Consider the following 27,504-nt stretch of genomic DNA (forward strand, 5'->3'; position numbering starts at 1 on the left):
AGTTTCTTCACCGCTGAAGAAGAAACTGAAAGGAATTTCAAGAGAAACCGAGAATCTAATTAAGAATGATTTAATTTCTTTAATCAAAAGATTTCTAGTTCTCTTGGGAACTCGAAAATGTTGGCCCTGCATTTAAATGACGAAGAATAAAATCTTCTCTTCCTATGCAATCAGGGCTTTCTGTATTTTACATGCACAATTAAATTGCGAATTTAATTAAATGTTGAAATTTATTATTATCATTATAATTTATTTTAAAGAATCTTATATGGATTTAAAAAAATAATTATTAGAAAATATTAAATTCTTTCTATTGTTTTGTTATCTCTGGAATTGGCATTTTCAAATCTATCATATTATTTTTTAATTTTATTATCTTTGAAAAAATATAATGTCTTTATGGTAATTTTTTATTTTACTTGAAGATTTAGTTGTTTACTTTTGATATTTATATAAATTGTATTTTTATATTTATATTATGTTTATTATCACTTTAGCTATAAATAATTAAAACAACACATACAGAGTAGATTAAGCAACGATTTTATGCATACAATAAGATATTAATTTTTATGTAATAATTTTTAAGTAGCTTTATCATAATGATCCTTTTTAGGTGACGGAAATGTCAGCTTTGAAGAATTCGTCGAGATCGTGAGCAATATCGGTGCAAACACGGCTGCTCCCTCAGATCAGGATCAGGAAGAGCAAGAATTGCGAGACGCTTTTCGAGTAAGTATAATAAACGTAATTTTCCATCGTTTGTTACATTTGGATCTTCGGATTTTGCGTGACCAGTTGCTTTTTTTATCTTGGATTGATCCACGCAATTGTCAGATAAATTGTAGCCGCGACTTTACGTAAGTGAAGCACGCTAATGTCGATCGTGGATTTTATTTTCTCACGGACTAGGCAATTTTTGATCGGATCGTTTTCGGTCAACTTCTTCTTTATAGGAGGCAAGTGAGAGGATTTGCTCCAACATCCTTTCATGGGATGATAGAGTCTGCTTCTTTCGCGAGAGATTGAGATAAGACGATAGCTAGTTTGCAAATTACGTTCTGGCGGATATGACGTTGTTCACGGAATGCGAAAGTTTGTAATGGCCAAGCGACATGCATTGTGAATACTTGAGTGTTCTATGCATATTTTATACATCATATTAATAAGTTTTCCGTATAGCGGGGATGTTTTATGGTTGAATGCCGTTTGATCAGTCCTTATCATCACTCTTAATCTTTTTCCGAAAGTTTATAAAGCTTGATATTTTTAATAGAAATAACAGAATCGCGGTCTTCAAATAACTTTCTCGATTAACTACGGTCCATTTGTAAGACGCGTATTACGTTAAAACTCCTTAAATCGTATAAATGCTCAAGATTATTTTATAATTATATCTTGTATTTCAGAGTCATTTAATTCTTACAGTTTCTTAAACAGTTCTTTTTTGTCTTCTCCTTGTTGACATTTTTTTATTTTATCATTACAATAATATTGATGACGGTCTTATTACTTTGTATACAAATTGTACATATTCTTAAGACGCTTGCGAGAACTTGTTCTATGTAGCGAATAATAAATAAATATTAAATAAATAAACGGTCAATTAAATTATATATATCGGATTTATACGAAAAATTTTATTCGCGAGATGATCATGAAATAGGGATCGGAAAACTTGAAACTCTGAGCTCAATGGGATTGCCGGAGAGTGCAATTCTCGATCTCTCCGTAATAAAATAAATTTCGATCTTGCGTTGCTCACCCCTAATCGAAATTTCCGACACGTTTACCAGGAACGTGAAAAATGTATAAAGCGTTCAACGACATCGACCTTGTAATACCTGCGGCTATATATATATATAATGCGGTTATTTAAACTGACGTGATGAAGGAGCGAGGCATGAAATAAAGAAAATCTTTGCTCGTTATCCCTGTACGCGAAATGCAAACGTCGCGAAAGCGGCACGAATTAGGTGTACATATTAGATGTATATATCGCGAATAAAAGACTCAATAAATATTTCGAGTAGAAATTGCATACAATATTTGCACTGCTTAAATTGCACACGTAACTATGGCACCTAACGTAGTATTATCTTAAGAAATTTCGTTTGTTACCGGGAGAAAATGTGTGAGGAGGCGGAAGATCTAACTTATTTCTCAAATTTCTCACCAGCGTATATGTTTTATGTACCGTAGATCAGAGTGGATGAAATAAATTAATTATAATAAAATAAAAAAGTAATCGGAATAGATCTTTGGCGAAAAAGTTGCACAAAGAATTTTAAAAAATTTTTGAAAGGTTAGATAATTAATAGATTTAGGATCCACTTCATCCAATCTTGATAATATCGATTTAATCGGGATTATGCTGATTTTATGAATGCAAAACGCTTAAAGATGAAAGGATCATAAAGCTTTACGTTTTACTGCTCGTTATGAATAAAGATATTCTTCTAGGAATAATGCAACTATCCGTCGCACATATATCTTTCGCTTTACGTTAAACTGTGGATGAATCGGGGATCAGCACAAAATACTCCGTATGCAGCACGGTTTTCTAAGCTGTTATTGCAAGAAGAATGCATTCTGCGATTCGATCGCATAAAGTCATTAGTTACGATTTAAACTGATCGATTAAAAATCTCGCATTAAACGCACATGATTTCGCGATTTTTTTAATGAGATTGGATAGTTTAATAAACATACCTAGAAAAAATAGGCAAATAATCTTCCTTCTACGAGAAAAATAGATACTTAAAAAATATCTAAAGACGCGGGTTGAATTTATCGAAAGTCTATAAAAGTTTTCCAATGAAGAAGATAAATCTAAGGTAGAAAAGTTCGTAAAGAGATAGGTTCGTAAAGATATATATATATATATATATATATATATGCGAATGGATATCTTGTCTTGAAAAGATGGTGAGGAGGCAGCCCCCGATGGGGAGACGGAAAACACGGAGTGTCGACTTTACCAGAAGTGCACTCGATCGGTGTACGATCCTTTTACAAGTACCATTGATATTTGTTCGGATTACCTGACCAGATCGGTTGACTGTAGTCACCGCCAGGTCTTATTTCCGTGAAGAACGTACAACGCTCGATTTTACGGAATACCGAATCTAATTCGCGCTAACCTCGCCTTTTCGAAAACGAGCGTGTTTCGGCATTCTAACCGAATCGAGAAACTCCGAGAAAAGTCGTGCAAGTATCGTAAATCGTACAACAACCGTAGAATGTAATATATGGCCACAAAGTCGCTTCGCGAAAGGAATTTTTTTTTCCGTTTATCACTTGAACGTATCCGGGATTTTATATTTCAATTTATATCTCAGATAGATCTCAGGTTTAGCCAGATTTTTCGATTGAATAAAATCCGCGGATTTCATTCTAGGCGAGTAGATTTCAAGACGTTTTTGACAGATTTTTCAATCGAACAGATCTTGCGGTTTCGAAATACGCAAATGAATTTCGTGAAGTTTTCGACGAGATTCTTTTGATTTGAAGCGGGAATGACAACGAAAGTTATAGGGATAAAGCAATTCTGATTCGCTCGTCTCCTCGAGTAAAAGCGATTATAATAATTCCATTAAAGTCGCTAAATCCTAGAAGGCTTATTAAGATTAAGAGGCCAAGTGGAAATAAGCGTCAGCTGATCCCGATTATTATACATTGAACTTTCTGTCACGTAGGCAAATGAGCATTGTCGCAAAGTCACGTAGAAAAAAAAGAGAATAACGATTCGCAAAGTTTACTTTAGATTCTTCTTCGATCGTTGCGTCCTTCTGCTTTTTCCCGCGGGCAGAATTCCCCTCGATAAATATTTGCGAGTTTCTTCGTAAAGAAGAAGAGGGAACGAGAAGAAGTAGAAGAAAAGAACTTTTGTCTCTCGCATTTCGCACGTGATGCAATCACAAAGTAGATCAAACCAACGAGATTACGTCGCTTTTTTGGAAACCGTCGATTCTCTGAGTTTTATCTCGATTAAAGACCGCATCTGAACGCGATATCGCTTTCGGGAATAAATGAGTTTCTCGTCAAGGTGCTCAAATAACTGATACAATTCGATTTACAACGACATCTAAAGAGAAGTTAAGAGATTTTATTTTTACGGATGATATTTAATTGAAATTCGATCCCTGATTAAATCTACCGTAATCACATCTGTTTATGTGTTTCGCAATTTGCGTTGCGTATCTCGAGCTGATACGATGATACATTATTCAGAAAAATGTCAATGAAAAGAGATTATGTTATACAAAGTAAATACCGAGGGATCAAATCAAAATTATTTAGACTTCCTATTAAACAAAATGCCAAATATATATGTGATAATTTACGCATCTAAAATTATCACACATATATTTGACATTTTGTTTAATAGGAAGTCTAAATAATTTAAAGATTTCGGGAGTTTTGCACGTTGCATTGCTTAATACCGCGGCTTGGCTCACCTTGGTTTATCTTGACTGACAACGAAAGGACCTCGCATGAAAGGACCTCGCAGCGACCCAGTTGCATCGTGCAGCTTCCATCTCGGAAATACGCAAAGATTGTAAACCTATCTGGATGGCTGAACACAGAATCGAAGCGGCAGAATCAAAACCAAGTATAAAACCGGTTGGAATAAGGAACTCGCTGTCGTAACAATTTGCTCATGCACAACATTTACTCCTGTTCAGCTAACCGACTATTCCGATCTAAGACCATATTCTAACTGAATATTCTACGTTACTAATTAGTACTTCGGGTCGACTCGTGACGAAGAAAGCGAAAAAATCGCGGTCAAACCGCATCGACGATTTCGGTAGGTAAATATGCATAGCAGTCTCGAAGCGGCTTAATTAATCCACTTTCAACTAATTTCTTCTCTATTCGTATATTTGCCTTGAAAAGTTCTCCGTTCTCAAGAGATATAAACGACTGCGTTTTTTTTTTTTTCCCCATTAAACAGGGAAACGATGCCAGTAATCTAATATATAGAGTAAAAACGAACAGCGCCGATTTCCCTCTCGGATCGCCTCCTTTTAACGCGCACTTTATTTCGAGCGTTGCTGCGAGCTTGCTTCGCGAATATATCTTCGAGCTCCAGCAGACCGTTGGTAAAAGGCCGGACTGAAAGTGCTGCAGGTTTCGTCTAAAAGAACGTTGGAGCTCTCCATTAACTGTACACAGTCTGAGTCTAAACATTCGCCATGTTCGTCTCGTTTCCGACAATGTCTTCTTTTCGAACCTTTCTTCGGTGGAAGATATATGTCGCATTGGAAGAGCAACGTTTTGTCCAACATGGCCCGACATTCATGCTCCATTCATCGCGCTTATTCGCAATCCGGTCACACATTTTTCCGTTTCTTACTATCCCTGAGACCAACATCCTTGTGAACTGGGTCCCGCGACCGAAAACGGTGTTCCGTCCGGTCAGTCGAGATTCGCCCTCGTTTTCGCTGTGTCGACAAAGAGCAGATCTCGATCTTATGCTCGAGTATCCTCCTTCTTCTCTCCCTTTTTCCTATTTTTCTCTCGGCATTTCTCACCTTTGGGTCCGCTGGGTTTAATTCTTTTACGCAAAAAAATCTTTATTTATCTCGGATGTTCATCCCATGTGGATGATTAGTGTAAGATTAATTGTTACACGTTTAAATGTGAATCTGTCTGTGAAACCATAAGTTTATCTTATTTTAACCACGCTTTGTTTTAGCTGCACTTTAGCCTTATATTGAATTAATGACATGCTTGAGAAATGCGAAAAAATAAAGCATAAGAAAATATATTCTTAAAAATATAGAAGTGCTCAACAATTAAAATATAATCTTATATAATTTTCATACTTTGTTATATTGGAGTAGCGATCATTTTATAATGTAATTTCGTTTTGTGCTATTAATTTAACTTTTATCTGTATTATTGAAGGAAATTTAAAAATAAAAAATTGAAACATTTCTACAGTTAAAAGCAATTTTGTTACAGTTATCTGGACTTCTTTTGTTCTTGCGCCATTACTTGTACTCGAGTCCTATTGAACTTTAAAAAATACGTATACGCTGGTATATATACCTGTAAGTGAGCGAACAACGAACGAACGAAATGAAAACACAAAATCAAATTCATTTAAAACTTTCTTTGATGTACCGCTCTTGAGTGAAACGGACCGAATGCTAATTAAATTCTAACAAACATTTTGTTTTGTATTTGTATGCCATTATGTACGCATCTTCTGAATTTTAACGCCAAAAAAGATTCGCACTCTTGTTTTGTTGCGCATATACACTCTCATTGTCAGTATATATTCGTTATAATATATATTTTAATATCTTTTCGATTATATAAAAAGACTTGGCATTTGCTATTTTTCCGATGTTATAAAAATAATTCATTTAGAATTTATCTCCCCTCTTTGATTTTACTCTGCACATACGTTCGTATATGATATTTGTTTAAAACGTCGAATAAAATAATTGGCAAATTTTTCAATCGATTTTTACAATAAAATAAATAAAATGTTCTTCTAGGATATTTTAATCCTTAAACTGGTGGTCTTTTCTTCAGAATTTTTTTTATACAATTAAGATTAAAGATTGATAAAATTATTGATTAGCGTCAATTAATAAATTCTATCGATCTTTGGAAAGTGCATTTATATAGTTGTAATCGATGTGATAGCATCAGAGTGATAAAAAAGTGAGAAAAAGAGAGAAAAAAGATCCCACCTAGGTAGCCACTGGGTGGTGGAAACAAGTGCGTCAAACTGTTACGCCACAATACATTCTAATGACGTCTGCTTTGCAGAGGACTTCGGTCGAAGCTTCTCTCTCCTCTTGTATGACTATTCTTTCGGATTGTCTACCGACGTTTCTCCTACTTCTCTATCACTTATTCTGTCTACTTACTCGGCGAATCCTCGCCGTGTCGATGTTATTTTTCAATGTTATTTTCTCAGAGATATACAAATCGCTCTCTTACATTCTCATTTTTTTACTAACAAAATGATGCATTCGAGGCATTTACGTAAAGATCGAAGAATTTTGCGATTTTGATAATCTTGATGAAAAATAATATATCATTGTATAAATTTAACAATGTGCATAATCAATCAAATATTGTAACTAAATTAATTTTTATATTAATATATTTAATATCTCATAAAATGTTTTATAGAATTACAATAAAATTTATTTATTTTAATGAAGTTTGAGTAAAAAGTATACTTAACTTGAGTAAAAGTATAGTTAACTCAAACTTGAAATCGTGCAAATATTCGTTAGCTATATCATTTTCATGGAAATATTTAAAAAACTCAAAATTTCCAAAGGCGGAAAAAGAAATGCGAGGTGAGAGATTTTCTCTAATAAAATAAAAGTATAAATGTATATGGAAATAAAAATAAGTTCTCGCGCAATATATTTTATGATTTTTTTTTACATTACTGTGAATCTTTATGCGGGTCGTCTTATCGTATCTATTTTCAGACAACCCAATTACCCTTCATTAAATTCCCGCGTTCCCGTTGGTTCCGTTTGTTATCTGTCATTTCTAAAGCTATTATGTAGAATTTTTTTTATTAAATTCCTTGCCGTAGGAGCTCTTTATTGTTCAAAATTGTCTTCTGATTTTTCGCCGTAAATTCTTTTATGCTGTCTCAACATACATTCAGATAATGCCTGTCTTCGTGACTGCGCCGTTTTCTCTTGATTATGCGAATTATGTAAATTGTAAATCATTCGTTCAAGTTTTCCCTTAAACACCCGCATACGCGTACCATATTATTGGATATACCATGAAACGTATCCAAGCTTAAATTTGTTTTATTGACAATTTGATGGCAATTTTGCAATAAATACAGGATCAGGGAACCTTTCTTTTCTTTAGTTTGCTTTATACTCTTTTATACAAAGTTATACCGTGTACTGTATACACCGATTGAAGTTCTTTGGTCATCAATTTCTATTGAATTATTGCATATATAATATCGTCTTTATAAAAAGAAATTATCTCTCAGATAATTTTCAGATATTTTATTTATTGTTAACAAACTTTATTTTTAAGAAGAGACAGAGTTATTCGTAATATACGAATTAGTAATATACTATTAGTAATATATATGAATTTATATTAAATTATATCTTATCCTCAAGATTTTTAAAAATATTACAGTAATTTTCGAAATTTTCTGAAATGTTATTTGAAACTGTATTCTGTATTATTTGTATAAAATTTGCTAAGAACGAAATGCAATTCTCTGTAGCTCTTTCAGCTCTTTAAATTGCATAGCTTGCTAGAGTGTTTAACGATCGGGACATTGGGGTCAAACGCGATATATTGTAGTTACAAAGTCGATATTTTAATCTCCGCGAATCAACTACCACTGTCACGCCGCCAGATTGTGTCGTATCTCGGATAAAAGATGTGAAGCGGGAGGAGAGAGGAGGAAAATGAAGGAGAGAAAGGTATAAAGGGTGGAAAACAAGCGATCAGAATGAAAGAGTAACTCGAAGGCAGCTGTAAAAAGGGTTGGGGGGGGAGGGGGGGGGATTCAACCGCAACCTACCGAAGGGTATGGCGGATAGATAGTAAGATTTATGACGTGAGAAGAGAAAAGGCAAGTTCTCTCATGTGAGCAAGAGAAAGATACGAGATTACATTTCTGGAATTACGTCGAAGTCAAGATCTGATGAAATCTAATATCCAAACAGTGTTGTACATTTGCAAGAGATTTTATCTTATATTAAAACAATGGTTTTCACAAGAGCCATTTATCCGGAAATACATCAATTGTAGCTATCGATTGCGCTATCAATTTAATCGTTTCGAGAAGAACCTTCCAAATTGTGGATAAAAGGATAAAACCATTTTCATAACACAAAGAAGTCGAGAATACGAGATAAAAAAAAAAAAAAAAATATGCGTGGCGTGGAATGGCTCAAAAATTCGCAACAACAATTTCCTTGAGGCAAAAAGCGAAACAGTTTACTAACAGTTTACGAACAGCGTGACATGGACCGCCAAGATAAAAGCAGCGAGAAAAACAATATATAGCCGCGAACAAATGCAAGCGTGTGCAAAAACAAACAATAGCAATCGAGTGTATCTGCCGCAGGCAATATCGAATTGCAAAGTACAAGAGAGAGTCATTGAAGATTCGCGCGTAGTAGCTATTTTCACGGGAGTTCGATTGTTAAATCGCAAAAACGTGAATGTTGCGACTATAATAAAGTTTCCTTTGTACGATATTGAAAAAAAACAACCGCATACATCTGTTCCGAAATTTTCACACCCGTGATGGGAACGCTACGAAACTACGTGTAATCTATAATCGTTCGTCGTTTCGAAAATGCCATAATTCAAGCTTTAAAATCTCATGAATTATATAACAAGAACGTAAATGCTGACGTATTCCAGCGAAAATATATGACGTGGATAACTTGCAAAAAGACAAATAAAACGTATTCTGAGAAAATTTAATAACGCCGACAAAGTGCTGCGGGTGCAGTTTTACGTTGCATTTCCGGAAAAAGAATTAAGAGATTTCTCAGTTTGTATTAGCATGCTAATGAACGGTTAGTCGCGTGATATTCTTCTTCTCGGACTCTTATCGGACAGGCAATGTTACTAGGATAAAGGGAATGATTTATTTTCACATAATCCTTCCCGATGTATATATCTAGAACGAACCGATAAGAGAAAAAGCAAATAGTACGTCCCTAACATCGAGATATGGTAATCGGTGCCGTGAATCTATACAAATGTTTTGTTCATACGAGAAATTCAAAATACGATATGTATCATTTTATTAGCGACATCAACATTTCTTACTTTTTTAGCGCAAATAAAAATATTGATTTTTGTCGTTATACGTATAGAAAAATGTATGCTTAAATTGTTGTTTTCGGTAAAGCAATTCAAGTTTTGCAATCAATGATAAAACTGATAACTATAATTAATTAAATTAATAATTATAACTATAATAAATTAATTCCGGTAATTAAATAGATAAATTTTCAAGACTGTTAATATGTTAATGCACAATGCTAAGAGAATGGTACGGCGTAAACAAGCCTTGTTAGTCAACATCAATTAGTCGGAACAATCGAATAGTCACTGGACTAAATGATTTACTAATTGCTTCAACAATTGTCTAATTGCAATTACTCTTACCCGACAGCCGATGCTATGGTGTTATATGTATTTATAATCGGAATAGTCCTCTGAAATTCTGATGAGAAGGGCAATAAGAAACATCACTTAGATCTATTCCACCTCGTAATATTTTTTTCCAAACTTCTATGTTTCATTCTACTTTTCCTTGGCAAGGCGGCACTTTTTCTTCTGACATTCGTCGGAAGCGGAACCATTTGGATAATTTCCACCGAGGAAAGTGACAAATATCTGCCTATCTGTCGTGTTAGCTTTGTGCCGCACTGCGAAAATATTCTTCTTCACTTTAGTTCGCGTTATCGCGTTATATGTATAGGCATAAAGATATGGTATGGTTATATTCCTGACATTGCGTAAGATGATTCTTCAATATTGTACCGATTTTTCTAAATCGGTCTAAAATATGTATGAAATATGTACATATGTTTTATGAAATTTACGAATTAAAAAAAAAATAATATAGAGATTATATATTTTTTATACCTTTATATGTTATAAAACTATTTATATATACTTTATATATATATATATATATATATATATTTTATATACATTTTTTATAGATTTTCTATAAATTTCGTATTTATATAAGATATCTAGAAAAAATGGATCGCGCGCAAAGCAATCGTGATATAAGATTGAAGTTCTCCTAAAAAAATAAATTGAAATTGTAGGATAATATTTTTTATCTAGGGAAGTTTGTTTTTTAGAAAATCAACTTTTCAGATCGAAATATTGATTATGGTTCCTTGTTTTTTTAGGCTTCTATAAAATCCTCAAAGATCTGTATCGTCAAACTCATCTCACGTGACAACAAAATATATGTTATCAAAATATGTGACATCAAAAATAATCTCTTAAGAAATGTATTTTATCAATTATCAAGATAAAAATTTTAATATATCAATTAAAATTCCTTTTATTTAAGATATATATAAATGTTTTTAATATTTTACATACAATTTTTCTAATATAATTTATATTAGATATTTTTAATTACTTTTTATAAAATAAAGTAAGTTATTTCTTTTATTTATGTATTTCTATAATCCTTGCATCAAGATAACATATGATCTTTGTATGTTATCTAAACTTGATTTTATATATATTTTGATTTATTCTTTCAATCCTTCCCTTCCTTTCATATCTTTCTCTTTCAAATCTGACTGCTAGAACGAAAAAATAAAATTCTGTGTAAGAGTCTATACTTTGCGAAATGAAGCCGTTGCGAAACTTGTCTATCTAACAATAAATTAAATTATACGCAGAAAAGCAATAGTTTGATATTTAGAGTAAGCCTCTTTGCCTCTACAAAGGAATAAAGGGATGCTCTACTAGATATCGAACAAACAAGGAGGAGATCGCAAACGTAGTTCGACGACGCATTCTAAGCCGTTTCTCTGTACTTGCAATAACTTCTCATTAATGTAACTTAGACAAACCATGTGAAACAAGCTGGCTATGCTCGTACGAGCAAGTAATATCGTGCACAATAATATATTGCTTCCAATAGCAGGTGTTTCTGCATTGTCTTGTACGCTAAATGCCAAAGTGCTCCTTGTGATAATCCTCCTACGATCTCAAGTTTCGCAGAAGCAAAAAATGGAGGTGAAGAATTTTGCGAGCAATACTTGTGCCAATTTGACGAATTTGGACAATGCTCCTGTCATTGCTTCAATAAATCTATCAGAGCATTGAACGGAAGATTGCTGTGAAATGTAGTAACATAAACAAAGAGAACAATTCTCTGATGCAGCATCAATCATAATTCTATTTTAAGAAGAATCTGAACAATTCGATTCCTGCTTGCTTCGATTTTGTACAAATTGTGCCACTAGAATATACTGTCGTATGTATAATAAATAATAAGGAAGAATGATTGATGTCTCGTTTATAGTCCCTCCGTATCTTTTCGTCTTGATTTTCTTTCACAATTGTGGAAAAGTCGACATCGCTTGTTAAAATATTCTTGCTTAATAATGAGCGGAAATAAAGACGGACAAGAGCGAGATGTTTTCGCAAACGCCATGATAAAGTGAGCTCTTCGAAGAGAAGCTTATTTCCCTCGCGAAAAAAAATATTTGCTGTATCTTTTTTTCTCTCGAAATCGCTATGTGATTGCGGCACCACAGATTCAGCGACGTAGGAAGATATAACAACAAACTTGGTGTGAGAAAATATCGATTTCTCTCGCGCTACAACCGCAATTATCCGAACATTTCAAAGAAATCAAAATTAATAAAAGTTAGTGATATAAATGACGCAATTAAATGTTTATTTCTTGCCGTTTGAAATATTTTATATTATTGTACAATAATGTTTCGTAAAAGAGAGATGAAAAATAAATAAGCAATAGTTTGCATTGTTACACATATTGAATTGATTTTCTGTTTATTTGTCGCACAGGTATTTGACAAACATAATCGTGGATATATTACTGCGTCGGATCTTAGAGCTGTATTACAATGTCTGGGAGAGGATCTTTCCGAGGAGGAAAGTAAGTATTAATGTATTCACTGATGGTCTATTGCAATGAACGTGACGTGATTACATGGATATAACTTGCGTCGATGTTTTCCATCTAAAATACTTTTGATAAGAGAAACTTTAGCAATAAAAGCCAAAGTAGACCATTTCCGTCGAAATTGGCACACCTAAAACCGATTGATTCTCAGGAAGCGTATTTTATGGTAGAATTGGGAAAGTACTATTCGAATCAATTTCTGTTTAATATATTATTTTATCGAAAGTTTTATTTACCATTAACATTATATTAATTTTTGATATTGATATTATAAGGACGATCGTCGATCCTGATTGTATTCGTAAAAAAGTAACATTATTTCGTAAGTATAATTTTATAAGCAAATTAATGCAAGTTCGCAATTTTACAGAAATATTTGAGAATTTCAACGATTTCTAAAGATAATACTTTGATCCAAAATAAGCTTATTAATTAAGACTAAAATTAACGGTTTATTTTCAGTCTGATTTTGCTGAAAATAAAACGAGTTGCAATTTTGTCTAATCAAATAAAAGGATGCTGTATATATCGTTTCTTGCGCAATATTTAATAGAATTTCTACGAGAGAATGTAGCATTTCCCAATTCGCTTTTCAGTTATTATCTTTGCTCTCTGGAATATTATTTGAACACTTGCCCTTGTTATTTCACGGAGTCACAAAACTTGAATTTCCTAATTCCGCTTGTTGACACACGCCTATCGCAAATCCTAAAGGCCGCGTCTTTATCGCGCCTCACGATTATTTTACCGTGAAAACGTCAGCTTTTCTCTCGCGCTCGTGCCAATCAAGTGTTTGCACAAATAAAGCAAGCAACGAACTCAACGAAATCACTCGTGTCATCGTAAATACTCTGTCGCGCCACAATATCGATTATTGTGCGGCTATTGCCGTAGAATTACGTGAATCATCTCGAAGACATATTTTCAATTAACTACTGATAATTCGATTTCCAGAAATTTTACGCATATTACATTACAGATTTATATTCTATTAAATAATACGCTAATTGATTTTTATAGAATTCATGCTTTTATGTACAGCTATTGTGGATACCCTCCGAACGCATTGTCGTGTATTCATATTAATCCGGATTGCAACTAGTTGCAAACCATGACATGTTTCCTCTCGGACGCCGGGTATTAATCGCAATTATGACAATCGTCTTGATTGAATAACGCTTTTGAATTACACGAGAATCGAGCATACATCTCGGCATTATATTGATCAACAGCGAACGATACTTTTCATTTGACAAAGAATGAAATTTTGATCCGCGATACGAATCTTCGCGAATACATGCCGCTTAATTAAAAGACGAACACAAATAGACTCTAGACCTCTGGAGAAGATACAAGCGAGAAGATTCACGTTTCGCGCATACGTTTTTCCCCGGGCGAAACTCTTCCGGGAGATCTTAATTACTCCAGCGTAATTTCTCTGATAGAATAAAGTGCACATAAAAGTTTATATATGAAAAAAAGCATTTAAAAAAAGATAATTGACCCTTTGTTAAGAAAAGGTGCACAGTATCCTCTTGCGCGAGCGATAATTACACTTACTTAGAATTACGTTTCTGTAAAAATGAACGAGAAACAAGAAATACGGAAAATGCGATAAAAAAGAAACCCATAACTATTGTTCAAACATGATTTAATGATTATTAACTCGTAGCTTTGCAAAAAATGTTAATTGTTAAAATGTGAATTTCAATGCAATTATACGCATTAAGTTACGAATATCAACGATAGAGACCAACAAAAAATATAGATAATTTTTCTCGAAATATTGTACAAGTAGAATATGTCCATTGGTCCGGAAAATCCTGCTTATATCAATATCAGTAATTTGATAATCTCGCACGATCAACATAAGTTTCTTGATTGGCCGCAATCAGTTTAAAGTAACTTGCGCAAAGTTCGGGACAGTCGTCACAATTGGCCGAATTATAGTTTGTAAACTATACATCGCTACGTTATATTATATATTGCAACATTATATTACGTTATGTATTGCTATTTTAATTTTATGATTTAGTATTAGTTTATCGGAATATTACATATCTATTTTAAGCGATATGTGTGATCGAAAGTAAAGCCTCATCTTGATTAGCTTGAATAATAATAATAATAAAACCCGCGACAATAAAGATAATAAAGATAATAAAGATGTTTATTAAGAATTATATTTTTTTACTAGTAAAAATTAATTTTGGAAATTTCAGGAAGGCATTTCAAGAAAAGTCCTCGAATGCCAGCGTTGTTCCGTAACGGATCGTAATGCCGTCTTCATTCCTTTTCGTAGCAATAAATTCTACGTGGAAATAATGCGGGTATATCGGCAATATCTTTCTTTCGGCATCGATGACGGCACTCGTGATACGAATTAATCCTCATTGCTGAACGCGGCAAAGATATATTAATTGAATTACTGCAAAAAAATATACGTGGATTTTCGTGTGACAAACTGACAGGAATGCTTGCTTAAATTCGTCTCGAATTTAAAACACACACACTTTTTAGAAATATAGAAATACGCAAAAATTCGCTCAGTTACATACCACGCAGGAAATATCTCTGAGTTTCTTTTTATAACAACAATTCAGTGGTTCAGTAATTCCGAAAAAAAAAAAAAAAACGGTCTGCGCGATATAAGAAGCTTTCATTTTGCTTGCAGTTGAAGACATGATTAAGGAAGTGGATGTGGATGGGGACGGCCGAATTGATTTCTATGGTAAGATTTCTTTTGCATTATATTACAGTTTCTCTCGTAAAGAAAATGCGGTAATAAATACAGCAGTGAAACAGAAATTCCAATTTCTATTCTCGAACATGATCCATCCGTGAGATGATCGATGTACTTATATCTAAAATAGGAAGAAAATATAATTCTCTTCTGAGAAAAATGAAATGATAAAAGCTGTTTAAGAACTATACAAAAAGTAAAGAAAAGGAAAAAATACATCTCTCTTTTCTTTATTGTAAAAATAGATCCACGACGAAAAGTTGTTATTATCCTAATATATTTAATATCTATTTAATATTTTTCTAATTTTTCAGAATTCGTTCATGCTCTCGGCGAGCCGGGAATTGACGAAGACGAAGAAGACGACGAAGAAGAGCTGCAATCGCCGCTCTTTTAAGATCACGTTTATCTTCATCTCTTTGTTAGATAAGCCAGATCAAGCAAAAACGATGAGCAACCTTTCGACTTGCACGAAATATCCCCTTCTCTCACGTTTGCAATTCGAATCGCATTGTGCAATTGCGCCTCCACAAACGAAACGCGGCTCAACTTTGACTACGCGAATCCGTTTACGTTTTATTAGTTCTCATCCTTCTTCTCCAATTTCGAATCAAATTTTAACGCTGGAATGCGAAAGTCTCGCTAAATGCATCGTGAATAGGTAAAATAATCTGCACTGAGCTACATTATCTGCAAATTATTGCGAATACAGCACGAATTATGCATTATTGATGTATAATTAAACGCGTCAGATACGAATTGAGCTTCCCTCAAGCGGGAGATTCTTGATAAATCACGAATGTCATGACTCAATGTGGTTCGTGAAACTTTATTTAATTACTAGTTATTATAAGCCGTCTGCTGATAAATGATGGCAATATGAATATTGTAAATTATAATTCCAAAAATTATAACGAATTTTAAAAAATATGACATATTAATTGAAAAGATTAAAAGATTTATTTGAAACACAGAATTTATTGGAAAACAGATTAATTTTAAAATGTTAAATCAAATAAAATTTCCGATTGCAACATAAATTGAATGAATAAATACAGAAATAAAATATGAGATTATGAGAAACGTTTCTTGGCACATTTGACGAATCGCTGATAAAATTACCGCCAGATAATTATGAATCAGTTGGTAATGAATCTCTTGGTGAGATTTTGCCACGCTGGACAACGATAAGCGTTTCTGGCGACGTGCCATAAATTTCTTAAAACAAGGGATAAATCATCAGCGATCGGCTATGGTGACTTTCATCTCGCGAAACGAGATGCAGCTCGTGTCATGCCAATGAATGACGTTGAGTATGAGATAATCTCTCACGACACGAAAAGCAAGCGTTAAGTGCGAGAGATTTTAACCTAGTTGAAATAAATTATTCATTTTGCACGTACTTTTGATCCTATACTGCTTCGATATCAGAGACGGCATCTTCGATGACGTTTTTTGACGCCGTACTCGGCGACTCTTTAAGATATAAAATCGACTAGATCATAATGAATTCCGTCTCGTATGTGGACTTTCTCTCGATTTTACTCTCGCGTCTAACACTAGATAATGTTATATTCTATTTAAAATAATCTTAAGAGAGGGACAAAACATGCACCGCACCATTCTCAACAGATCGTACCGATGTATGTGTCGGCATACGATGGCGCGATCGCCGAGCGAGGGGAAAGAGGAGATCAAAAGATCGTGTCGCTCGATCAATCTCGCTGATTTGCATAATCGTATCAAATCGATGAACCCTTCACGATCCCTCTCGGAAATGGTCGCCTGAAATCATCGGCACCCAAGCCCAACAGGCGAGCGAATCTTATGTCGATCTTCGCTCGTTTTGCTCTCGTCAGGCCTCGTTATTATGTACCTTAAACGACTATATCACTGTTACGCCAATAACAAAGCCGCACGCTGTTTAAAATATTTTAAAGGATTTAATAAATCGCTAAAAAACATTTTGTTAAATTAATTTAATTCCTTTCAACTCATTTCCTAAAGCAGTGCCCTCAGAATTAAAATTCTTGTATAAACTTAATTCCCGTGTCTTTCCTTTATCGATTATGTCTTAATATCGTCGATTTTCGAGAATTTAATTTTTCGCGAATCTAATTGTCAGATATCAAAATTATAGGAATTTCTGGAATTGTAATTCTTCGAATTTTAGTTTCGGTCACCTCTTTACTGATTATATTTTCTCCTGATACTTTTCCAATTTCCGAGAGTTTAATTTTTCCCGGATCAAAGCGGCAGATTTAAAATTCTACGAATACCTAGAATCGCGATTTTTATAAATTTAATATGTGCGATCTTTTTTGCTTATTTTATTCTCCTATACTTTTCCAATTTTCGAGAATTAAATTTTACCAGTTTAGATTACCAGATTAAAAATCCTAAAAATTCCTGCAATTGTGTGATTCTCTCTCGGAATCTTAATTCGTGCCACTTTTTTGCCGATTATGCGTTGATACTTTCTCGATTTTTAAATCTTTCCAGTTCACACGCTAACAGATATAAAAAAATTCTAAAAATTCCTGAAATTGTGATTCTCTTGAAATTTTGATTTTAATTAATGGATTATTAGCATATAAGGAAAGTATACTTTTTTCTTAAACGTTCATTTTTATTAGAGATAAATAAACTTACATATCTTTACAGTAACAATGTCCCTTTCGTGACTCTCGGAAAATATGAGAATATCTATTCGCAATGATTCATATAGATCCAGACTTCCATTTCGCTTATCGCATTTGTTGTTAATTCCGCCTTTTATCATCTTGGATTCAACGATGAACGAATGAATGAACGAACGAACAAACGAATGAACGAACGCTTTAAAAAACTGAGTACGACACAATCCGGTACGTACGTATTATTTTATACGGTCATCGTCTACATTGCGTACGTTGCTGTACATGCGATTTCTACGTACAAGTCTTAAATCTTACTTATAATCCTAACAATTAGCGAGCGTACAACAGCCGAATATGAGAGAAGAAGTGAACAACATAAGACTGCTGCTATAAGTATCATAATCGATTGGTACCTATCGGCTTATGAATTATGTATATGTATATATTATCAGATGTCCTTTCACAAATCTTGATATTAGTTTTTCTTGGACTATCCACTTAATTGCCTTAAACTGTCATCCGGCTGATTCATTGTCAACTGGCGTTTACATGGTCCAAATTACATGTGCTTCCCTTTCAACGTAACATAATTTATCATTAGACTCTATCATTAGACGTATCAATTTTAAGTACCCTGCGAATAATCTTTCGGAAACCTTCTTTGTATATATTTTATTGCATTGCCGATTAGCAATGATACGTATTAACAGAATTTTATCGCTTTATCTATCTAATAGACAGGTTTCTATAATCTACAAAAGAATCGCGAAACGTTCATCCAACTAATTGATTCCTGAACTATTGATGCAATCGTACTTAAATCTTTATTATCGTTAGACAAAACATTAGAGTAATTTGGTACATCTTCCATCATAGTTTAATTTAATTTATTTCTCGAAGATTTAGCATTTTACTTGTTTGATATTTTTCATCGAAGCGTAGGACGCACCGATCTATCACGTTATTACATTTTTCAAGAAACCGCCGATATAACTGGACTCTTATTTGCAACTCGTCCATCATTCCCCGTCGTTATTTTTTTGTATCGAAACTTAAGACGTCTTAACTTATCGATCATAGCGTCGATCGAGCTGCATCGCGGATAAGCAAACTTACGTTGAAAAAGAAGCGCAGTTTTATTGTTTCATCGCATTGTCGGTGATGCCAGTTAAAAAGAAACGGCCTTCGTTTTGCACAATCTAAAACATTGGAGATCGCCATCCAAATATTTGTCCGATAGATACGACAAACTTGTCTCTCTTCAAATTCTTAAATTAATATTTTATTACAAGCCTCTCATATTTATCGTACCAAATTACGGAAAGCAAGAAGATTTTTTTTCATACGTTTCTTAATTGTCGTCGTAATTTTAGTACACTTCTTAATAATTTTTTTTTGTTATTTGAAAATATTTAGACAATCTCCAATGTCCTAATACGTTTTATTCGCGAGAAGCGTATACGTTAATTCCTTACGCATCACGTGCATGCGTGAGTACCTCTTTCTCGAAGTTCATGCAGGTGAGAATTCGTCAAAACCTTTACCTCTCGATATAGTTCTTTTGCATCTCTATCTCGATAACTGAAATTTGATCGAGCGATTGTGCTTCTCGAAAGCGGATTAACCGATTCAATGAATGATATCGCACCCAATTCACTTGAAATGACGTAACCGCAAATTTTCTTGACAGATCATCTGAAAGACGCATTTTTTTGACCGCAAAAAATGACGTCCATCATCAAGTCGTACCATCGAGAAAGTCGAAAATGCGCATTAGAAAAAGACATTAAAAAAGATCAAAGGAGTGATCATCTCACAAAATTTCTCGATCGCGAGATCTCAATGAGCTTAATTATTAGAGCAATACTAAGGGGACGACATATCAAATAAAAAAGATGTATATGTATATAAAAGATATAATTGTCGTGGGACGATCTTTTTCGCGGGATCGGTCGAGGTTTTGGCTCTCTCACGAAACTATTCCCCGTCTCCCTGCTGCATGACTTCTCTATAAGATATATAACACATAATATCTGTCTCAATATTAAGCAGCTATCGCTTATCGCGTCTTTCTATACGCGACCTATTTATCATCCCATGCAAACGATCGACGTGACATGATATAACGGCACGACGCACCGTCGATTATTCTGTTTCTTATTGATTCATCAATCGATTATCATTATATCATATCTCCGTGTAAAGTAGCTAATCAGCTGCCGATACATTTAACTATCCATAAGCAAGTAAATTTCTTATTCATCGTAAACACAAAAGAGGACTTATGCTTACATCGTTCTTACATTGTTTAAGTAAATAACATTCTACTGACCGCATTTCTTCCTTTCTTCTTTTTCTCTGAAAAATGTTCGTCTAACTTTCGGGGAGTAACTGTTCATATCCGAGATCATCATTAACTCGATAATAGTCATTTTTTTCGAGTAAGTAAGACGGTTATTCACTGTAATGATTTCACTTTTCAATAATTGCTGCGGTGAGTCATTCTCGTCAAGATTCTCGCGCAACGAGCAAGGATTACACACGCGAATAATGTTAAGGAACCACGAGGAATATTCTTCAAATTTTCTTCGCAAAATCGCTGCGTTTAAATGCTTCCTCCCCTATCGTCTCAATTGCCGTACTCGACACGTCTTTGATCGTTGGCTTTAGCGGCAGCGACCGCGGCTGCGAAGCGCAATCGCCTTCTTCTAACGAGGGCGAACGTCGATGTCGGACATCTGCGACGAAGACGCGAAGATGAGACCGCGCGACGATCGGAATCCCATCTCGCAACGGGCCCGCCTCAGAGCACAGGCTCCTCGTCGGTTTCGTCGTTCTCGTCGGTCTGTTGAGATGAGGAGGTAGTCGCCATGGAATTGTTCATCTTAGTTCTCCTATGTCGCTTCTGTTGATTACTGGTATTGCTGCCATTACTATTACCGCCGCCGCTTATGCTACTACAAGTACTGCCGATGCTGCTACTTGGACTGTTGACAATATTGTTACCGCCGTTGCCGCCGCAGGTCAAATCGAAAGCGGTGATTTGCCCGTGAGCGGTTATCAAGGGCCGTAGAGCCGTGCGTACAGACCAATGCAGTCGAGGATATGCGCGTTCCTGCTGGAGCATCAACTCCTTTCTTCTATTTTGTTTCTGTAAATAAAAATCAATAAAAATGTAATTATTTGCATAACAGTGCGATAATAATTTCTTAAACCATAATTAAATTAAAAAACACGCGTCTATCTATGACACACGGCTATATATATTTTGTTGCTTTAAAAAAATTTCTAAAAAATATTTGAACATTTTACCTCAGATAAAGTTTTTAAGTCCTGACAGATCGGAAGTTTTTTACTTTCAGCAAACTGTCTTAACGCCTTTTCCCGTACGTAGATGAACGGTCGAACGACCCTGAGATCCTCTCGACGTATATAGTAATGAGCTTTCATGGTTTTCAACACACCACCATGTAATACCGAGATGAGGAAACTCTCCGCGAGATCGTCCAAGTGTTGACCGAGCGCCAGCACGTTATATCTATTGCGTTTTGCCACAGAGTATAATTGTGTTCTGATCAATTTATCGCAGAAACTACAAGTGCCGCTAGCGATGCTGGCGTCCAATGGATTGTCAACGTTAGTGTTAGTCAAATCTGTTACCTGCTCCTCATAAAAATAAGGTATGTTCAGGGCTTTTAGATAACTCATCATTTCCAAGGGATCAGAACCACCTGTGTCAATAGTGGCTGCGCCAATCTCAAAGTCAATTCCCTTCGACCTGGCATAAAATCTGTACTGATGCAGAGTATGCAGAAGGGACAGTGAGTCCTTGCCGCTCGCCGATAGACAAATTAGGACCCTGTCGTTGTCCCGGATCATATCAAATTCTTGCATAGCCTCCACCGAAGGCTTCCAGACATTTTTCGGTGGACAGTGCCATTGAGTTTGCGGAAATTCGAGTCTTGATTCATTGTCTCCAAAATTATTCTCCTGGTCATCGGCTTCTTCCTCTCTCAGATCGCCCGTGCACTCCTCGTCCTCCGAAAGATTATCGTTTTGACGTGCGTGTTGTTTGCTGCTACTCTTAGTTGATAAACTCATCATCGATGTCGTCCTAGGCTTTCGTCCGTGACTGTTGGCGGAATTGGATTCAGCGCTGCTGCTTCGTTTTAGATCTAACGAGTCTATCGATTTATCGCTCTCGTGAAAGGACAGATTTATACCGCTGTCTTGAGAACTAACCGAATTCACAGCCGAATAGATCTTCGGTAGAATTTTCCGGGCGTCGCCAATGTCGAGGCCGCCACGTCCTTCCTGTGGATCGTCATCCACGTAATCATCCACATCGTTTTCCACCTCTTCGTCCTCGGTCTTCGAGCGGCTGCGCTCGTTCTCGGATGGCTTCATCACATAGATAACCGTCTCGTCCGAAGAACATTCACTAGACATTTTGCTTTCTTGCTGTGACAATTCGCCGACCTTGCTGGTAATCTCGATCTGGCCGCTTTTTCTTGAGCTTGAAAGACGCGGGGATGCTGATGATGGGAGTATGATTCTTCCTCGATCAGGTGAACCGCATCCATTTGAGGAAACATCAGAAGTGGAAGCATCTGGCGAATACCTGTGAAGTCCATCAACGGCGTTGACCATGCACCTGTTCATAAAAATTCACAAAATATAATATACATTATAATATTATATATTTTTAATTTTTTTTTATTAATAACGATGAAATACCTTATTTCAGATTTAACTTCGCTCGCCATTTCTTTTGAGAATTCCATCAAGTATTCGGCAATGTCACTGGCTGTGAATGAGTCATGCCTCAATTGATGTTTATCTTCCACAAATATTTGATTAACCATACTATGAGCTCGCGAATGATGTTGCGGTGTGTTTTCGGATGTATTTGTTTCCGACAGAGCGTCATCAACTTTGGAAATAACTTCCCGAATCTCCGATTTTATTTCCGTCGCTAATTCCTTGGTCATTTCTTTTACGTACGCGCTCAGATCATCCTCGGATTTCTGGCTCGTGTTCGTGGAGATAGGTGATAATCTACCACCGCCTACCAATCTCTCGGTATAATCGCTGGTCGATGAATACGAAGACGGTGGAGACGCCGGATTATGATTAATATAGCTCAAGGAAGAAATCGAATGACTCGGGCTGCCGGCAGAATCCAGTTCCAGGGAGTTCAGTTCCGTCTGACTGCTGCAACTGCAATGAAGACGTTTATGCTTCGATGAAACGTTTGTTGTACTCAGTCCCAAACTGGTCAGAGTCTGCGGGCTCAAGGGAAGCGGCGGAATCGGCGAGGACGCCGATGCGGTACCGGCGCGATTTCCCGGAACGTTACATCCGTCAGTAGTGCTCCCCAGAGAATTGCATCTAGCGCGTCCGGCATTGACTGCATCTATCAATCCCCTCTGCTCCTTTGTCGGTTGAACAGCAGTACGGGATATCGATCCCAAAACCGAGGTGGTCACGGCCTCGCCCACCGCGAATCTGACTGGCATTGGTGAATTCGGACACGTGGCGGGTGATCGAGGTCCACCGAAGAAATTGCCGTGTTCATTTTGATTTAAGCTCTCCTCTTCGCTGTTGCTCGATGACGACGGTTGATTCAGTTCGATCGTAGTCGCGATCATGGCTCGCCTAACTGTGCTCAGCGCCGGTAGACTACGGTGTCTCGGTGAGGTTGAGATAGGCATATTACCCGTGCGCGGAATGTCGCTATTCAGACGTCTGATACCGTTGGTCAGCGTTAGACAATTCACCAGACTATCATGACACGTGACGATATTCGTGCGGCTAAACCTGTTCCAGGCTAACAAGGGATTGAACGGTACGTCTTGTTTAACGTTTTGCGAATTTCCCAAAAGGAGATCCTGCGCCTCACTCGGCAGCATAAACCAACGTAACGCTTGCATACGTTGGCACACGAAATTAAAACTCTTGTCGATTTGCAGCGGATATCGTTGCGCCATTTTACGCGCGCGGTTGAAAATGTTGCGGGCGGTTTGCAGACAATCGCCATAAGTTTGCGGAAAGATACCGGAACCGGAAACTCGCCTCTCCGTGGCGCTCATTTTGCCGTCCGTATATCTGATCGAGCCCAACCACTTGCGTTCCTTGAAGACGCTGTTGGTATGATGCCGCCATTCACCGGTATCAGGGTTCAACACGTATTGCGGTAGCAACTTCCAGCCCTCAGTGGCCACCATCTTGAGAGCTTCCAATACGAAGGCAACTTCCGCCTCGGTCATAAAATAGGGAAAGGATAGCCTGGCGAAGCCTGGCCTGAGACTCTCCGCGGTGGTCTCCTCAGTGCCATTGCGTTGTCTAAAATAAAACAATGTGTATTAAACTCTTTGCACAATATGCACGACACTTTTATCAAAAATAGAATCTTGCGCCAAGATAGACGCGGCGATTTGCCGCGCGGTTGACGTAATGTCTATTTCTACGCGTGTCTATTATGCGAAATTACACCGCACCGAGTTTAATAAACAATTACTTTCTACATTGTCAGTCTATATGATGTACATAATCTTTCGCACGTGCGGCGTATCGTTCAATACGAAGCAATGATCATTAAAATCGATATATAATGGGAATTAATTCAGATTTCTGATAATCCTTACATGTTGTTTGTAAGAATAAAAATATTGTTGGTATATTTACAGCAGAGAAAACTGATTTCACTGGAAATAAATAGATTTCGAATAAATGATTATTTAATCCAATAAAAAAAATCGAGACATACCCTTCCAAGAGGATGCTTTCGTATTCCTTAGCAAGCTCTCGGTCGATTCCCATGAGATCATGAGCATAACGACCCGCGCAAGCGCATCCTCCTCGCGCCTGAATACCGAAGACGTCGTTCAGGACGGCACAGACAAAGTTATGGTGTAGAAATGTGCCACGAGGATGGCGTACCATGAAAGAGAAGATGGGCAGTCGCTTCACGTTCTGCGACGAGCTGCCGAGTAGAATCAATTCCGGGATTGTACGCACGTGGGATAAAACTTGCCTGAAAAGAGAAAGTGATAATCATTCAATATTGCGCAAAGCTATTCACATAGCGTATAACTATGCAGAGATAATTAACGAATTCAAAAAAGTTTAGATCTTTTCGATTGCATATACAGAATGTTTCGTATAAGCACGATGCAGACTGGTACTATCGTAATCCTTGTCAAAATAACAAACATCTATTTCTTTTGCAAAATTTCTGGAAATGTATCATTTTCCATATATCCTTATTTTTCGATCAAGTCATCCTTATTGCAAAAGATTTAATCGGCAATATTATAAAAATTATCATCTATTTCTTTTTTATTAAATATGCAATACGTTACGTAACAGTGAGTAACTTAACAAAATAGAGTAAAAGTCTTTGCTAGAAATTTGTTAGATCTTAAGAAAACTGTACGTTGAGATATTCACTATGATGCCTCCCCAAAGGCATGAGCATGTCGAAATATTCGTGTGAATACTTCATGCTGGTTGAATATAGAATATATAATGAGAAAAAATTACACAAATAACATCCGTTTTGCTTATATCTAAACATTTCGTTGCTGTAAAGAAATTTGTTTTATAAATTGATCTTATTAATTCAAATAAAATTTCTTTAAATTCATTGTAAAAACATAAATATATTAGACTTAATTATAATAGAATTATCAACATTTTTTTTACACGAAAAATCAGAGAAAATGTATCAACATATTAAAAAATAGGATATCTGAAAAACTGCATGTCTAGAAATTTTGCCGAGAGAAAAAAATATCCAAACTTTATCATATCTATGTAGAACAACTTGTATCTGTATATAATGCAATAGCCGTATTTATATTCATAATATCTTCGGTTTGTAGTTGGATTTGTGCAAAGATATCTCTCCGAAAGAAAGAAAATTATAAGTCGCGAATGAAAAAGAGAGCACCAAGAGTCTTTGACGCTTTCTATGATAGTCGTTCTTACTCGCAAACAGGAAGACATTTGCGGGAAGAAAATTATTCGAAACGGCTAACATTGATTTGTTTCCTGGACAGTGCGAAGAAAATGAACGATATCTTGCGTAATCCGCGGCAATTTCGATCATGCAACAACCGCGCTGTTAAGCACGGCCACAAAGAAGCGATCACTCACTTAGAAATCTTATCCTGCCGAGCGACAATCGCTCTCGGAGTGACGTTTTCTTTCAGCTGCACCGCCAGTCCGCATCTGATGCTCTCGACCACACCAGCGGTACCGCTCTCCTCTCGCAGCTCGGGATCGCGATGATAACGATGGGAGTCCCTCATGTCCTCTGCCTCGACATCCTCTCGCAGGAGCCATCGTTTAGTCACGAGTATACCAGGCGATTGCACGCCGCCGATGAATTTGTGACCCGCGAAAATGATGGCATCCTTGTAGACCGCGGTCTCCCCGACTCCGGGTAAATGCGGATTCATATCGATCTGAATATACGGCGCTGGAAACAAGATAGAATAACGTTGATGATTCGCTCGTCATTGTAGAATGCCTCCATTCCGATATCAAAACCACGTATCGCGTTCGTTACGTAACGCGAGAGCGCGCTTATATAAAAAACATCAATTATGTCATCAATAATAATATCTGAATTATCTTAATTGTTCAGAGATATATTTACATTTTCAAATGTGTGGTGAAAGACGTAATTTATACACGATGGATCGACGCCTCGGGCAAAGACTTTAAAACTTTTTCTATTGAAATTAGTATGATACGAAATTATGGAAGAGTATCTGGTTTTTGCAACCAGCTCTCTCTCTCTGATTAATTAGTTCCTTGTTTTTCTTTCTCGTCATAACTCGTATTGGAGATCATATTACGGCGGCTAATCACATCGGATCGACTTACAACCGGTTTTTCTTTATCCTCGCTCGCGAGCATTACCTGCAGTGGTGTAATCCCACACGCTAAGCGCGCCGTATTGATGCAGCAGGAGGGTCGTCGCGACGTCATCTGCCAAAACCCCCGTTATGCAACTGGCAGCGCTGAAGCATCCAATCATTTGCGCAACGCCCTCGCTCCGCATTCTAGTCAGTCCTCGTTCGAGATCATTCAGATCTAGGAAGCCCTCCCGGGTCTCGGAAACTCGTATTATCTGTAAAGCGGTTTAATTGATTCTACGAACGACTCGTCGCGACAAATATGCCCGTAATTAAATGGCTAAAAAGAACGATGAAGCGTCAATCTAAACTATTTTAAGCTAAAGGTTATTTGAAAATTATCGTGCCTTGAAAATATTTATAGGAAATGTTTGTCACACAAGGTTACTGGGAAATATGTTAGGGACAGATTCCTCGACAGAGTTGACAACTCGGGCCGTTTAAACAATATTTATATATGTTTATAAATTATTACTCTGTTAACGATTAAGTTCTTCAATCTTTAAAGGGTAT

The 27,504-nt window shown here is 36.2% G+C and overlaps 2 protein-coding genes across 5 annotated transcripts in view; one reads left to right on the top strand and one right to left on the bottom strand.

Moving 5' to 3' along the window:
• The window catches only part of LOC138932233 (uncharacterized), a 57,884-nt gene extending 40,508 nt beyond the window's left edge, over positions 1-17,376 (top strand). For all 4 annotated transcript variants that reach the window (XM_070293856.1, XM_070293854.1, XM_070293853.1 and 1 more), the window contains 4 exons: positions 617-732; positions 12,565-12,655; positions 15,357-15,413; positions 15,740-17,376. In XM_070293856.1, coding sequence (XP_070149957.1) covers positions 617-732; positions 12,565-12,655; positions 15,357-15,413; positions 15,740-15,822 — 347 coding nt within the window. In that variant the 3' untranslated portion in view covers positions 15,823-17,376. The remainder of the gene's footprint in view (positions 1-616; positions 733-12,564; positions 12,656-15,356; positions 15,414-15,739) is intronic.
• Positions 17,377-18,033: 657 nt separating this feature from the next.
• LOC138932916 (uncharacterized) overlaps positions 18,034-27,504 on the bottom strand; it is a 46,430-nt gene continuing 36,959 nt past the window's right edge. Inside the window, exons 4-9 of the mRNA XM_070295238.1 lie at positions 26,996-27,206; positions 26,225-26,549; positions 24,834-25,100; positions 22,802-24,409; positions 21,377-22,718; positions 18,034-21,215 (exon numbers count right to left, since the gene is read on the bottom strand). Coding sequence (XP_070151339.1) covers positions 20,868-21,215; positions 21,377-22,718; positions 22,802-24,409; positions 24,834-25,100; positions 26,225-26,549; positions 26,996-27,206 — 4,101 coding nt within the window. The 3' untranslated portion in view covers positions 18,034-20,867. The remainder of the gene's footprint in view (positions 21,216-21,376; positions 22,719-22,801; positions 24,410-24,833; positions 25,101-26,224; positions 26,550-26,995; positions 27,207-27,504) is intronic.

The sequence above is a fragment of the Polyergus mexicanus genome, unplaced genomic scaffold (assembly GCF_030449975.1).
Source record: "Polyergus mexicanus isolate NDT 795.1 unplaced genomic scaffold, iyPolMexi1.0 SCAF_4, whole genome shotgun sequence".
In the NCBI taxonomy this organism is placed as follows: Eukaryota; Metazoa; Arthropoda; class Insecta; order Hymenoptera; family Formicidae; genus Polyergus; species Polyergus mexicanus.